Source organism: Pongo abelii, chromosome 3 (assembly GCF_028885655.2).
Source record: "Pongo abelii isolate AG06213 chromosome 3, NHGRI_mPonAbe1-v2.0_pri, whole genome shotgun sequence".
NCBI classification, from domain to species: domain Eukaryota; kingdom Metazoa; phylum Chordata; class Mammalia; order Primates; family Hominidae; genus Pongo; species Pongo abelii.
Genome location: NC_071988.2, coordinates 162,399,860 through 162,416,381, shown reverse-complemented (window position 1 = coordinate 162,416,381; position 16,522 = coordinate 162,399,860). Strand labels below are relative to the sequence as shown.

Below are 16,522 nucleotides of genomic sequence, written 5' to 3'. Positions count from 1 at the left end.
TAGGATGAGGAAAAGTTGAAAGACACACGCAAGAAAAGCAATGCATAGAAACGATAAGATATTAGACACCAAGAATAAGCATAACCTTGCATAAGCATCAGCAAATATAAGTGGAAGCCCATGACACAGAGTGAAAGGAAGGAGAGAGAGACACGGTGGTGTTTGGGAGGAGCAATAGACCTCCTTGTGTAGGGGGTTGGAGGGTTGAGATAACCCAGTTATCAGAGCTGTGTTAAATCCAGAATAATTTTCTAATTCCCCAACTATTTATTGATCTCCAATCATGATGTATATATTTATCCTTCTTTTGAGGCCCTTTTGGTGGCTTTTCTCAATTACTAGAAGCTATTTAGGGAAGATTCTGTTCCAGGCAACTAAAAAAATCCTAACACATGAAACATATGTAAAAGGATTGAAGCCTGTGGCAAGGCCTACTGGGGAATCCATCATCAGTCTTGTTTATTCTGTATTCTAATAGATCTTGGATAATTTCTGCTCTCTGTAGCCCCTCTATAACTATTTTTTATTGAGCCCCTCATCATTTTGTGCCTGGTTTATGGAAACATATTTGTAATTTCTCTTGTGATTTTAGTATCACCAAAGTCAATCCATTCTTCATACTTTCCTCAAAGATATGTTAGTAAAATTCATCACTGATCATACTTGACTCTTGTTTAAAATCCTTCAGTAGACCCTCAGTGCACATGAGGTGAAGTTAGCCCCTTGGCAGGGTATATGCAGAAAAGGCTGTATCTTTCAAATCTCGGTCTCTGCCATGCCTCTCCTTTCCAGAAACCACAAACCACTTGCAGTTCTCACAGACAGGCCAAGCTCTTTGAGAACAGATAGGACAAGCTTCATATATTCTGCATGTGCTAACCATGGCCTGTAATGAACATACCTCCTCTGGCAAACCGTAACTGATTTGTAATGTGACTCCCTTATCCAATATGATTTTTCAGCTTAAATGACAACTTCTCTGTGAATTCTTCCACATCTCCTCATTTAATAAGCTTTTACTCTGTTCTGGGCACTTCTTAGGCCCTGGGATATGGGGTGAACAAGACATAGACCTCCCCTTCATAGAGACAAATGATAAGGTAATTATAATATAAAGTGACTGGTGCTGTGATAAGGGAAATACCAGGGTGGAGCCAAAATCCTATGCTATGCTTTCTGGAAGAAGTGTCATATAAGTGACATGAAGGGCAAAAGAATTGGAGTAGACCAAGTAGGGAAGTGGTAGGTGGTGGATAGCGGAAAGTAGAGGGTGGTCATCCAGATAGAGGAAAAGAAATGTGCAAAAGTCAGATGGCAAGAAGGCCTAGCAAGGATGTGTGTCTTGCATGCACAATTGGGGCTGGAGGGTATTAGTAGCAAGACCATGGACACAGGCCAAATAATAAAGGGGCTTGCCCATTTATTATTTATTCAATTTCAACTTATTATCATTACCATGTGTCAAGTCTTTATGTTAAGGCTGGATTTATAATGTAAGCACACATGAAAGCGTCTCTGCTGTCACCAAACTGACATTCTAGATAGCACAACAAAAAGGGGTGATGAGTACTATGAAAGATAAGGTAAGAATGCATAGCTGGTGAAAGGATTAAGCATCAATTTGTGATCAAAATGACTAATATTTAGTTGAATCCTGAGAAATAAGTAGAATTATCAAAGGAAACTAGAGGAAGAAGAGTATTCTAGGCAAAAAGAATGGCGTGTGCAAAGGCTTCGAGGTAAGGGTGGTATTTGGTCCATTCGAAAAGTGTGGGTAGTTGAAAAAAAGGGATAGATCAGGACCAGGTCACTAAGGGCCTTTTAAATTCTTGTAAATGCATTGTAAGGCATAGGAAGCCATTCCAGGAATTGCCTTTATACTGTATCTTACAGCTTGAAACTTGATTCCTGCCTCAATCTAGCCATAAAAATCAATTCCAGGTAGATTGCCGCTCTAAATATGAAAGGCAAACAATAAACCATTAGAAAATCACTCAGAAGAATGTCTTTATGACCTGAAGATAAGCAAAGATTTCTCAACAAGACCCAGAAAACCCAAACAATAAAGAAAATGGATGACAAATTGCACTACATTAAAATTAAGAATTTCTCTTCATCAAGGGGCAAAACATTGAAAAGGGAACCAAGAGTGGGAAATAATATTTAATAACACCTATAACTTACAAGGGGTTCGTATTCAGAATATATAAAGAGTATCAATACAATCAATAAGAAAAATGCAGACAACTCATTAGAGAAATGGGCAAGAGCTTAAACAAGGATTTTACAAAAGAGAATAGCCAAAAGCCAGTAAGTGGCCAGGCACAGTGGCACATGCCTGTAATCCCAGCACTTTGGGAGGCTGAGGTGGGCAGATCACTTGAGGTCAGGAGTTCGAGACCAGCCTGGCCAACATGGTGAAAACCTGACTGTACTGAAACTACAAAAGTTAGCCGGGCATGGTGGTGCACGCCTGTTATCCCAGCTACTCGGGAGACTGAGGCAGGAGAATAGCTTGAACCCGGGAGGTGGAGGTTGCAGTGAGCTGAGATTGCGCCATTGCACTCCAGCCTTGGCAACAGAGTGAGACTCCATCTCAAAAAAAAAAAAAAAAAGAAGCCAATAAACATGTGAAGATATGTTCAAACTCAATAGCAATCAGGGAAACACTGATTCCTGCTGTTCCTTCCAAAGTTCCGTAGTTTTTCTTAAGTAAATACTTCTCAGTTTATCAGGACCCTGAAATGACTGTTTTGACCTTTTTTTTTTTTTTTTCAGTTTTATTACTGCTTTCTAGAAAGAGGATTTTCTGAGTTTCTCACTTAGCCATTCTGGAAGTCCTTATCCCTATCTTAAAGAGGGGGACATAAGGCTGGAGATGTTGTGTATCTTGCCTAAGCCCATATGGCCAGGTACCAGTATAGTTACGATTGGTAGCCTCAATCTTAGCTGCACCCGTACAGCCAAGATGTGTACATCTTGGAGCCCTAGTGCTCCAGCTATTCTTTGGCAACAAAAGTTACTTAGAGATGTGGATTCATTCCATCAAATCATTTAGAAATTACTTCATACATTCTTTCACAGATGAAAATATTTCATAGTAATTTTTTCCTGTTTTGGGTTCCAGTGTCTTGTTAGGAAAAGAAGAGAGAATCGACCAATATGTGACATTTTATACTCAGTTAGATGAAGCTATAGTAAGTGGAAAGTGGTTAGTTTTATTTTCGCTACACCAAAATCTTTTAACATGAGAACATCTTGGAGTCTGTTTAGTGCTTTTACTAACAATCCACTGCAAATTTCCTCAAAAAGAAAATGAAATATGTGATAAAAATTAACATAGTTTGGATTATTTTTGTAATACAGTTTCAAACACTCATTTTATTACCATAAGACTAACCCAAACATAGGAATAAGCATAGAATGAATGCTAAACTATGTTTTTCTCTGTGGTATGGAATGATGATTTCATACTCCTATGTCCGCAGTTTCTTTTGCGCTAGGTATTTCCACTGTTAACAGAGGAAATTATAGTTACCTGAAACAGACGCTGACCTCTGTTGTCTCCAGGATGACGCTCTCCCAAGAGAAGGATTCTATAGTGATTGTCTTGGTCGCAGATGTACGTATACAAAATAAGGAGCTCTCCTTATTCTCACCCTATGGTCTCCAAATTCCCTTCCTCAATGGTAATAATCATTGTACCATGTTGAAAACTGTTTTCTTAATTTTAAAAAGCTACCCATAGATGCCTTTTTTGGATACCAGACAACATACTTAATACTTCTTCGATACTGCTGAGAAGGAATTCAGTATGTAAATCTAAAGGACAACATAATGGCTTCATGTGGGAAATATAAGATTGCTAAATTTGAATTGCATTTAATATAGAATCCCTGAATCCCTGCCTACTATATGGCTCAGAAGTTATATTTACAAACAAAATTAAAATTATTAAAATTGATGCTAGTAATAAAATGTGCCCAGTCCAATAAGAGGTTGGTATATGAATCAAGAGATAATTTGTATTAAGCAACAACACCTATGATTAATTGAGAGACTTTCTTATGCTTGAGAGATTGTAGATGATTTTTATACACATTTATAACCTGCATTACATCCCTGTGAGGTAGCTATTACTGTCCTGATTTTAGGGATAATGGACCTAGATCTTACAGAAGGTAAGTAACTTGCCCAGTAATTAATAGAGCAGATTCAAGCCTAGGTCTCTCTAATGACCCCAAAGATTTCCACTTTGTTCCTAATACCATTTAAAACTATAAAGTACTGTGTGAATATTAGCACCATAACACTTTTTGGAGAGAAATTTGGCAACGTGTGTTAAATTTAAATGTATATATACTTTGTCTCAGAAATTCAAATTCTGGGAACTTATCCTAAGGAAATAATCAGGCAAGTGTATAAAAACAGTAAAAATGGTGGGGCATGGTGGTTCACGCCTGTAATTCCAGCACTTTCGGTGCTGAGGCAGGAAGATCATTTGAGCTCAGGAGTCTGAAATCAGCCTGGGCAACATAGCAAGACCCCTATCTCTACTAAAAAAAAAATTAATAGTTAGAAATGATGGTGTGCACCTGTAGTCCCAGCTACTTGGGAGGTTGCAGCAGGAGGATCATTTGAGCCCAGGAGGTAGAGCCTGTAATGAGCCATAATTGCACCACTGCTCTCCAGCCTGGGCTACAGAGCGAGGCCCTGCCTCAAAAAACAAACAAATGAACAAACAAACAAAAACCAGTAAAAACATGGCAGTATAGTATGGAAGTTGAGAACAGACTCTGGATTTAGAAGACCAAGGTTAAAATGCCAGCTTCTCTACTTCCCAACCAGTGAACTTGAGCAACTTACTTAATTTATCTATGCCTCATTTTCTTTTATCTCTAAAATTGTGATAATCATATTGCCTATGCCATAAGGTTGTTGGGGGATGAAATTAGCTAATATATTTAAAGTATTTAGAGTGATGTGCGGCGCATAGTAAGTGCTCAATAAATAATTATTTCAAGGATTTTCAGTGCATTGTTGGGTTATGAAAGCATAATATTGGAAACAACCAAAATGTCTACCCATAAGAGGCTGATAAAATACCTTGCTATATATCTCCACAATGCAATACTCGGTAGGCATTGAAGGAAGAATGAATATCTATACTCACTGATATAAAGTGATGTTCATGTCCTATTGTTAAGTGAAAAAAAGCTGTAAAGCATCATGTTTAACATAATGTTATCATTATGTTAAATAGGAATGAAGGAAGGAAAAGATGGAGGGAGGGGAAAATATATAGAAACAAATGAAATATATGAAGAAAAAAGAAAATGAGCCAACTTTGGAATGATATAAAGATATCATTAATATAAATAATGGTTATCTCTAAATGCTGGGATTAAGAGGAACCTTTGTTATCTTTTCTTTATTCTTTTTGTTATTGCTTGAATTTTCTATAATAAAGATGTCTTTGAATGCAGAAAAAACTCAAAACAAGCAATAGAAGAACTATTAGAAAAATAGAAATGAAAGATTAAAATCATTGCATCCAAGTTTAATGTATTAATATTAAAAGAAAGCATGCACATAATCTCCAAAATGTTTCATCCTATTGCCTTATTTTATATATTAGAATCTTTACTTCTTTGCTATTAGCACAACCCATGTCTGTCTAAAATGTTTAGATTTGTAATAAAACATTGGAGGAAGATTTTTAAATGGAATATAAAATGCTTAAAAAATATGACTTTGATGCTGTGTTTAAAATACAATATGTTTCAGTGTGAAACAAATAGCTAGTAATTCAATTTATGGTTAAGAGCCTCCAGTACTATAATAGATTTATCTACATCATGTCTGCTATTTTCAAACAAGAAACCTGAGTACATACATCCAGAGTTGCCTTTCAGAGTACTCAGATTTAACAACAGAACTGTGATTGTTCAAAATATTTTCAAAATTTTGTGTTGGAAATGCTTATGGGCCCTGAGGCTACATCTTGTAAATGCTACGTTATTTTTTTAAAAATTATCCCAAGAGGGTAAACCATCAAAAGCTTTTTGCAGGAGTCTGTCATCTAATCTAGCACACTGTTCAATGAAGAGCAGGTCCACAAAGTTTATTGTCAGGAAGGCAAATTGGAATCAAGCTGAGTAATACTGTTCTGGAGAAATATGATGTAATTTTGAAGTAAGCTTATTGTTATATAACACTCAGGAAATGAAGAGTAGTTTTCAAAAGGACTAGTTCTTTGAAATAAGCCATTCATAGATGACCACTTTTAGACCAAAAACATCTTTAGATATATAATATTTTATGTAATCTTACATATCTAAAAGGTATTTAATTTTAAGGGTAAATTTTGGATTGTAATATTTCACATCGTGGCAAAGGGAAAAGAATGAAATGTTTCCTATATTCAAGTCAAATTTTTTAAGAACATGGATATTTTTAAATCTTTTAATAGAAAGTAAAAACACTAAAAATTATTAGTATGCAATAGCATTTCACACACAAATTAGATTTATATGTAGCAAAAGAAGTTGTATTAATAGAACTATGAGACATACTTAGTTTCAGTAAAATATTTTTCTCATTTTTAGAGTAATGAAGATTATTTACATTCTGTTGTTAAAATGATTACAAAAAAGTAAGTACTGTCTGATATATTTTTAAATTAGCCATTCTTTCATTTTTCTATCTTATTTTTTCTGTCCAATTGTATAATTATTTTCTTAGTGATCATATTCTTTTTAATGAGTATAACTGTGCAGAAATAACCTGTAGTCCTTTCTAAGCTGTGATGTAGTATGGCTTAATGGTTTTCCCCAATTTTGCTGGATATCTATCAATTAGAATTTATATTTTTCATGTTATACTGTTTATCCTGCATGATAACCATTGGTACCGAGAGAAGCCCATTGAGTTATTTTTAAAACATTCCTGTATCCTTTACTGTATGAAGTTACTTCACCACTTCTGCTTATAATCTCCTTCAGCTGTAAGCAGCCGAAGCACATACGGATTAACCAATATGAAGCTCTTTATCAAGCAAGATGCTGTGGAATGGACCCTGCCTTCCAAATCCTAAGTTCAAATGGGTGATACAACTTGAAAAAGAAACGAAAAGAAAAGAGAGAGAAGGAAGGAAGGAAGGAAAGAAAAAGGAGAAAGGAGAAAGGAAAGGAAAAGGAAGGCCAGGCATGGTGCCTCACACCTGTAAGGCCACTACTTTGAGAGGCCAAGTTGGGTGGATTGCTTGAGCTCAGAAGTTCGAGATCAGCCTGGGCAACATGGCCAAACCCCGTCTCTACTGAAAAAATAGCCCCCAAAATTAAGCCGAGCCTGGTGGTGTGCACCTGTAGTCCCAGCTACTAGGGAGGCTGAGGTGGAAGGATTGCCAGTGCCTGGGAGGTGGAGGCTTCAGTGAGCCAAGATCATGCCACTGCACTCCTGCCTGAGTGATAGAGTGAGACCCTGTCTCAAAAAAAAAAAAAAAAAAAAAAAAAAAATTATAAAATAAAGAAAGGAAGGAAGAGGCTAGCATTGTCCTAGTGGTAATGGGGAATAAATATGACAACATGTAGAGGAAGAAGTATTTAATTTAACTCTACCTGCAAATATCAAGACGGACTTTCCTGAGAAGGTAATAATTGAGCAGAGTCTGAAGGAATAAGTAGACATTCTTCAGGCAGATAGGGGGAAAATATCATGCCTGATAAATAGAATTGCTGAGGAAGGCAGAGAGACCAAAGAAGGAGCATGCTAGACTTTTGAACATGTAAGTCTATTTTGGAAATGGGTATTTGGAGTTAAGGCGGAAGGACTGGTGGGAGATAAGGCAGGTGCTGTTGACATCACGAAGGGCCTATGCACCATGCTAAGAAATATGCACTCTGTGCTGTAGACCAGGGCTGCAAATGTGGCCTTCAGCCTGAATCTGGCTGACAGGCCTTGTTTTGTTTAGCCAGTAAAGTGTTTTGCTTTGTTTTATTTTTCCTCACCAAATAGCTCTAGTGGCTGAGGCAGTTAGTTGTTCTAGTCAAAACGATTCCAGCTAATAAGTGTAGAATGAATGGAATTGGAGAATCACCGTTTTGAAGCGCGTCATTAAGTGAGAGGGTTGGGGGAACTTTACGAGGAAGATATGCCTGTCAGTGTCCGCACAGGAAAACTCCTGGTCGTTCAAATAGAGGAAACAGGCAATTTCACACAAACAATTGGTCAAACCAAGTTTCAGAGGACTGAGAGCACAGAAGGGAGAAGAAAGAGCACAGAGCAGCGGGAAGGAGAGGGCATTAAACCCGGTGATCAGAGGCTCTGGAGATCGGCCTCCTCAGCAACTGGAACCTCCGCCACCGCGGGAGCCGAAAGAGGAGGAGCATCCTTGGCTTCTGCTGCCTTCCAGTCTCTTGTCACTTACTGCTTCCCGCAGGCAGAGGCCAACCGGTACCCCGCTAGCAAGGGCGCCCCGCAGGACAGTATGCACTGCAGAGCAGAGGGGTGCGATGTGCAGTGTGAGCTGCGAGCAGCCAGGGTCCAGGGACCCCACCCTCACCTCCAGCAGCTCGGGGTCGCTGAAAGTCTGGCGATGAAAATGATGCCAAGAAAGAACTATAGAGAGTTATTCCCCCGACTTAAACAAAACAACAAAACAAAAAAACCCTGAATGCAATCAAGCCTTAGGAGCTGAATTCCAGTTTACAGGATACACAGCAAATGAAGCCATCTGGAGCAAAACAATCAAGATGTGGGACCTTCTGTAGAAAACTGATCCAGATTCTTTAAAAAGTGGAATGGGAATGGGGGAAGAAAGAAAAATGAAGGTTACCGGTCTAGATAATAAATTTTAAAAAGAAATAGGGATAATCAATTACAATGAGCGACCTTATTTGGGTACTTGTTTGAGCGCCTACTCCGCCAAAATAGGCACTTTTTAGACGACTGGGGACATTTGAAAATTGATTAAGTATTATGTGATGTTAAATAATCATTTATAGTTTTGCAAAGTGTGAATAATACCATTGTGGTTATCTAAATAAATGTCCTTTTTAATATTCACACTGAAGAATGCAAGGACGAAATGATATCCAGCATTTGTTTTAAAATACTTAAGCAAAAAAGGGGCAGCTGCATAGATGAAACAAACGTGGCAGAAAGTAAATGCTTATTGAAGGAAACTGATTTGGGGTTCATTATATTTCTATTTTTGTGGATGTTTGGTAATTTTTATAATACATATTTAAAGAAATGAATGTAGACTATTATCAGCAAGTTCAACTGATAGGAAGAAAAGTCAAAACACCTGTCTTGAGGGAGACAAATACTGTTTGGGAGGTTTTGAGGTGGAAGCACCTGGAGTTTTTACTTGTGCTGTAGTAGAGAGAGGAGGGGCTGATGAAGCAAGGCAGGAGGGAACTGGAGACTCAGGTGGAGGGAGCTTTAGACAGGACTGAGACCAAAGCGGAGGTGAGAGCAGGTGAAAGAGTAGAAAAATTAATTTGTTGGGGGAAAGACAGTGTAATCACCTTAAAAATCCTCTTTTAAAGATTTCTCTTTTCTCTGTGAAGGAGGTAAGCCCCTGTGTTGGGAAGGAGGGATTCATTGGCAGTGAAGGAACTTAGGATAGTGACGGCTTGAAATAGGTGATTTATGTGAAGGGAGAGGGATTAAATAAAGATTAAACAAAACACCATATACATCTAGTTTTTCCCCTAAAAGACTCCCCAGGAAAAAAGTTACCTTACACTTGAACCCTTAAAAAATCTTCTCATACTCAAAGATGCCTTCTCAGTTGCTTTATTCTGAACAATAAACTACTGTTTAGAGAAGAGAAGACACATTATCCTGAAGTGGCCTCAATCTATGCTAGTTTGGTATTCTTATAGGAGACTCCTGACAGAATCAATTAAAAAGAAGGCAAAGGTGTAAAATGATTCCTGGAGATATGACCACATCATTGTAAGCCTTTTGAAGATCACTTAAAAAAATTAGCGTATGTGGTTACTTTTAAAGATCTCCAATGAAAACATTACCTAATGTATGAGAATACTTCTGATTTGCTACAAAATTTTCAGAGACAATGTCACTGGTTTTAGAAATTGCTGTATTGTAGTTAGAACTGAAAATCAAGGATACTGGAAAACTATGTCAGGTGATTCAAAAAGTGATTCTAGTGGTGATAATTATATTGATAATACCAATGCAGGATAAAGAGTTGGAATAAAATTATTTTTTGTGAAAGTAGAATAAGGCAATAATTTGAAATTAACATGTTAGTGAATATTAAATTTAAAACATTATCAAAGGTAATATAGACTTATAACTTTTAAATTTACATGTCTAAACTTTTGCCAATTTAATTTAGCTAAAAACCCTTTTCCTAGGTTTTCTCATTAGGGTAATGAGAGATTTTCCATATTTGGATTAGTCCTAAATTGAAACTATATAATTTTTAAAGGACTCATCTATGTTTGTATATAACCTCATATGAAACTGTATATAAGTATGCACTTTGCATAAACCTATAGAGTTGTAAGATTTCCACTCTTGTGTGAGTATAAGGTAAAATCACTCATTTTTAATGGCAACAACCTAGAGTTATATTATTTTCTCCAGTCATCGGAAACTAGCAATTCCCATATAATGAAGTCAAGGGCTTTTGATGCTGTATATAAATAACCTAACAAGCTATAAAAGTTTTAGAGAGTCCTAGAAAGGTGTCAACACACAAAATTTCAAGTATCTTGCTTAAAACAGATTGAATAAAACCAAGACTGGAATCTTTCTCTCCATCATGACTGGGAAATTATATCATCAAAGTAGAAATTGTAACTTTTGGTGCTTTTTGGACTTTGGATGGAATTTTCTAGAGTATAACATTTGTGTATCTCTGTAATCTAAACTTTTTGATGATTGTGTATGCTGCAACTTGATGTTATTTCCCTTTACCTCTACTAAATTGCTGCACAAGATCTTGTAGTTTAAAGTTACACAAATTCATTTAAAAATTTAGATATTATGTTACTAACTTTTACCGCAAAGCAAACAACCAAACTCTCCATTCTTTTTTTTTCCACGCCGTATTTTCTATTCCCCAAGGAACATATTAGAATTCGTTTTTTAAAAATCTTTTCATTTAACATATCATAAAATCAGAGGGCAGCCAGTAAGACTTTCATCCCCTTCACTCCTCCACTTACGCTCCCACCAAAATAAATGACCAAAAACCTTTCCACTAATGTACAGAGCCTGGGAAGAATTCCAGCATGTATTTTGAACCGTTCTTTCCCCCCAAGTTTTTAAATTACTATTCCAGTTTTACAGATGAGGAAATTAAAGATCAGAAAAAATAAATTACTTGCTTGAAGTTAGGAAGTAAAAGAAGCAAAATTGGCACAGAGACTTTTCTAGGTCCAAAACCCATATTCTCTCTAGCACAATATGCTACTCCAACCCCGTTTTCATGATACATACCCATTATAAAACATGAGCTTTCTTCCATGTGTGTTTGTGTGTGTTTATATATACTCAGGCAATCCTTGGTTTGCAAGATAGCATGGGGCCATAAAAATGATTGTGCAAGTTGAAACCTTGCAAGCCAATATTAACAAACAATGGGAAAAAAATCACAATTGTTCCGTGACCTTTAAACGTGTGTTAAAACATTACTCTCTGTCAACTATAAATACATAGAAAAATGAAAAATATTGTTAAGCTAATTTATTACACTGTAATTTAAAACATTAAAATTATTGAGTATTAACGATTTGATTTCTTTTAAAAATTTTATCAAGAGTAATTTAAATGGTCCTTGCCTTTTTGTTATCACAGAACTTAAAATACTGAGCAAATGTCTTTTCTATGCTTCAGCAAATTGTTATACTCCTTTCTAAGTTTGGATCAGTTCCAGCATTTTATCATTTGTGTTTTCAATGTCATGAAATATCTCTGAGAGTTCCTTTAATGTGAAGTTTTTCAGCAGCATCATTTCCTATGTGGCATAATTTCACCACAATCATTTTTCTTATTTGTCGGTTAAGTTCACCTTCACTAAGTTCCCTTTGTTGCATCTCTAGAGTCTCTCAAACAGAGGAGGTGTCAACATTCCCATGATCAGCTCTTTTACAGCACATCCAAATTCACTACCAGCATTCACTTTCTGCAGTTTCATCTGTCAGCCAGTTTCCTCTTTGGATTACCTACTTTTGTTAAATATCATGTAGGCTTATCACTGGGAGGCAAGGCAAGACAACCACATGTTTTGCTGTCAACAGGTAAACTAAATAGCAGATGTACAGTGACCAGTCACCAAAAGACTTTGAAAGAAGTGATGCAATTAGTCACTAATGATGATGTTGTGCATCTGCTATTTATATAGTGATTTGTGCACTGAAGAGCTAGCAGTGAAGTTTGTACTTTACACAATTGTTCACAATATATCATGACTACAGTGTTGTTGTGGGAGACTGGTGTTATTTAACTAAAACACAGTAACTGAAATTTATACATTCAGAATTGTACAAAGCAAGGAGATTTTGCCCATAATGGAGATTATGCATATAAAACTGTAAGCTTTTAAATTTTTTATGTGGTACAAAATAAACATTTCCTTGAACCTTTAACATGTTAATAAATAATATAATGCCTAAATTCCAATCTCATTTAAAATCATATTATCTCTAAAGGGAGACCATTTAAAATTTTCTACTTGGTTTCCCATCCTTTACCTTGATGGTACAAGATTTATATTGGAATTTTTGTGAATCATATTTTATGTAGTTTAGTGATGACCTTGTTGGTCTGTCAACATTAATGTTTAAAAATAAAGATGCTAAAGAGTATACATAGTCCTCCAATGAGTTGTGGACAAGAGTCTGACTAAATCCTTGCTTGCTGTGGTAATCTAGTTTCAGGAGCCACATTGCTATTCAGTAGGACTCTTATTAAATTCAAAATTATGCATTTAAAAATTATCGAATGTTATTGCTTTGTCGCAGTCACTGTGTTCTCATAATCCATGAGTTTCATTGTTACAAATGTCAGAGTACACATCTGGCTATAAACTTTAAAAATGTCAAAGTACCTGTAATTTTTATAAGAAGAAACTAATTTTATGTTGTGTATTTTAATATGTCTGTTATTAATTTATAAAAAAACATGCTTTGGCTAGTTTTATGATGCTGGTTTCATGTATCAACATGTGAAATAATTCAAATCAAATATTATGTGGCCATGCATAAGAAAATTATGTTTAAGTATTTATGTTATTCTGGAAAATTAAGTATTCAATTATAAGTCTGCATTTACTTCTATTTATAGATTCAAAAGGCAAGTGAGGTCTGGATCCTTAGAGGTCATTTCAATACCTGCCTTTTTATACTCAAGCATGTTAAATGCCAAGCACTTAGCTGAGGCCTCACAAAAATTAGCCAGGTATGTCATATTAGAAAATAGTATCCTTAAATAACTAACTTCATCTGATAAAGTCTTGGAATCAGCTCATATTAGAAACTATTTCAGACACAGTGGTGTTCTGGAGCTGGCTCCTACTGGCTTGCAAGACCCAACTATGTGCATCACTTCCCAACTCTGTGTTCAATAACATCGAGTTGATAGCATTAGCCACCGTAGGAGTATTTATACCATAGAAATGGGCAAAAGCTACAAAGCAGGATGTCCATCCCTCCACCCCCAAGTCAGTTGTTAAACATTTACCAGCACACCACTGATGGTCTATGTTCACGTTTACAGACAATAATTAGCAAAGGCATAATGAGGAGGGGGAGAGCCTGGGATTATAAGTCATTACAGCTGGATTCTAGTCCCAGCTGTTCTGTTTGCTGGTCATTGTAGGCAGATAATTTCACCTTTTTTTCCTTAGCTTTCCTAACTTTCTAGTGTGTATAATGACACCTACATTGCATAATTGGAAGAGTCATTATGAGAATAAAATATATTTATGAAAGAATCTTAAAAAATTAAAAGCTCTATACACATACAAAGGATTATAATTTGGGGTATTAGTGTGGTAGGTATTATGGGAAATGTAATAATTTGGTCCCTCAAAACTTAATAAAGAAAAAGACATGCCAGAAATCAGAAAAAGGTCTTATCCCGGGATGCCGATTAGCCTTCTTTTATTTTAAAATTATAAATAGTGTGTCAGAATCTAGGAATCTTTTAAGCATTTTGTTTTGCTTTTAATTAGTGGTCCACATTATGCCCAGTTTTTAGAGTCACAAAGCTGGGAGTCATCCTGGATCTTTGTTTTTCCTTCAGCCTTTTATATCTCTGTCGTTGTTTCTCTTTTAAAATCTCTCTACACATTGTCCCTCTCATCCTCCTTCCATTGGCTTGGATTTAGTTCAGGCCTTCACCATTACAGAGTCCCTAATCCTAGCCTAACCTAGCCTCTCTTACAATTCATTCTTCATGCTGTACCCAGAAGAATATTTTCTCATATGAGATCAAGTCCAAAGTTTCCCACATATCATAAAATATCCTTCATGATCTGGTCTCTGCCAACCTTGCAATCATTAACTTCTTTCTGTCAGCTCTCTGTGCCCTAAAACTAAGTGGCATGCTCTTCCACCCTTTCCACAACTTTGAAAACTTACTGTAAGATAGCCAACATTGTTGATATCTTCACATAGCACTTATCTAATTGTTGTAATTTTATATTTTTTTTTCATGTGAGGTTGTGAGACACAGAAGGGCAAGAATGACCTTGGGTACTACTTTTTTTATATTCAGGACCTGGTCTGGTATCTAGCTTAGTATGAGAATAAAGTTTCTTTGGATGAGTTTATATCCAGGCAACCATATAAGCAGGGATAAGCTCTTGCCCCAGACTACAAGCCTCCCCACCGAGAAAGCAAGCAGGGCTCTCAGGCCTCACCCCTCCCTGCCTTCCCACACCTTCGCACCTTTGGCAGTGGCTTCTGTGCTCATATCTGCATTTCCCATTCACCCTGCCCCCAGATTATGCTCAAGAAAATTTGTGCTCAGTCAAAATTATTACAAAGTTCAGCTAGGAGTTTCCTTCACTCTGTGACCCCTCCCCAATTCCACTGGCTGCCTTCCCTTCCCCAAAGAACTCTGTGAGATAAGGCCAGGAATGACGTCCCTGGGCTGGAGCTGGGGACCAGCAGTGCCTACAGGGCTCTTCCCGCTGCTTCTTCTACTTTTATATTTCTCTTGGCTCCCTAAATCCATTTCAGCTCTAGGTAAGGTTAAATCCTTCTCTTGTGATCTGGATTTTCAGGTTCCTCAGTGGGGATGTGTGTATGGAGGCCAACATTTCCCCCCTTACACTTTGGGAACTCGCAGTTTTTCAGCCATCTCACAGAGTTTGCAGTGGCAAGCAAGTTCTTTCAAAGGGTTCGTGAATTCTTTAGGTTTTCCTGGTATGTTGCTGCAGTGTTTCTTGAAGCAAACATTCACAATGTGAGTCTGCAGGCACTGTTCTGCCCGGCCAAGCAGGAGCTGCACATTAGTCCTGTCTCCTATCCGCCATTTTTTTTCTATAATTCTCTCCTTAATTCTTTTCAGTTATCATTCAAAATTTTTGACTCCCTAGAATTCAAATTGCCCCAAATTTGGCCACAATCTGTCAGCTGGAGAGTAGTAATTCATACAATTACTCGATTCCCTAGGATTGGGAGAGTTGGGGCAATGTGTGCTCACATATTTCATCAGAGGCCAAGCATAAAGTCAGCTTGTGAAAGGAGTTAACATTGGGTTTCTTCAAGAGGAACATGAAGAGTTCCAGAGGCTTGTGGAGACTACTTTCAAAATAAAAACAAAAAAAGCAACCTTTCCCTTCCAAGTAAACCAAGGGGTAAGACTTAGGGGAAACGGTTTAAAGACCCGTAAAAAGAAATATTAATACTCTGTAGCAGATAGTTAACCCTAAGAATTGGGGAGAAAACTCTTGGATGATAGAATCAATAAAGAAAGCTGTTAGGAGAGACATTGAAAAAAGAATAAAGTTTCTTTATACTTTCATTTGAACAAGAGCTAAAATCAGAAAGAATATTAACACTATTATCTAGATCAAAACTTATCTAGATGGAAATGTGAAACAAATGGGTTGTGCTTATCCTGGTTTAGCAATGGTAGACACTGTTCATTGAGTAAAGATGGAAAATTTTTTAGTATAAGCATATTCAATTTTACTTAATTGAAATTAATTAAGTAAAATTAGTTACTTAATTGTAGCTAGTACTCTGTTAGTAAACTGCCAAAGAGTTTTTTAATTACTAAAGTATGCTTATAAATAAAAATTAATGACAAATATTAACAGATCTTATTGATTACCTTTAGTTGGCGAATCAAACAAGTATTGGATTTTTGCATTTTGATGCTGTATGCCCAACCCAAGGCCAAGTATTATTTACAGGTCAGAAATTGGGGTGGGTGTGTGTGTGTATACACACACACACACACACACACACACACATATATATATACACCAATTATATCTGTAGATAGGTATAATTTAAATTGAAAGTGT

The 16,522-nt window shown here is 36.6% G+C and overlaps 1 protein-coding gene across 5 annotated transcripts in view; it reads left to right on the top strand.

Annotated features, from left to right (window-relative positions):
* Positions 1-16,522, top strand: part of MGAT4D (MGAT4 family member D) — a 79,536-nt gene that overhangs the window by 43,005 nt on the left and 20,009 nt on the right. For all 5 annotated transcript variants that reach the window (XM_054553556.1, XM_054553555.1, XM_054553554.1 and 2 more), the window contains 4 exons: positions 3,489-3,622; positions 6,609-6,655; positions 13,327-13,440; positions 16,333-16,408. In XM_054553556.1, coding sequence (XP_054409531.1) covers positions 3,489-3,622; positions 6,609-6,655; positions 13,327-13,440; positions 16,333-16,408 — 371 coding nt within the window. The remainder of the gene's footprint in view (positions 1-3,488; positions 3,623-6,608; positions 6,656-13,326; positions 13,441-16,332; positions 16,409-16,522) is intronic.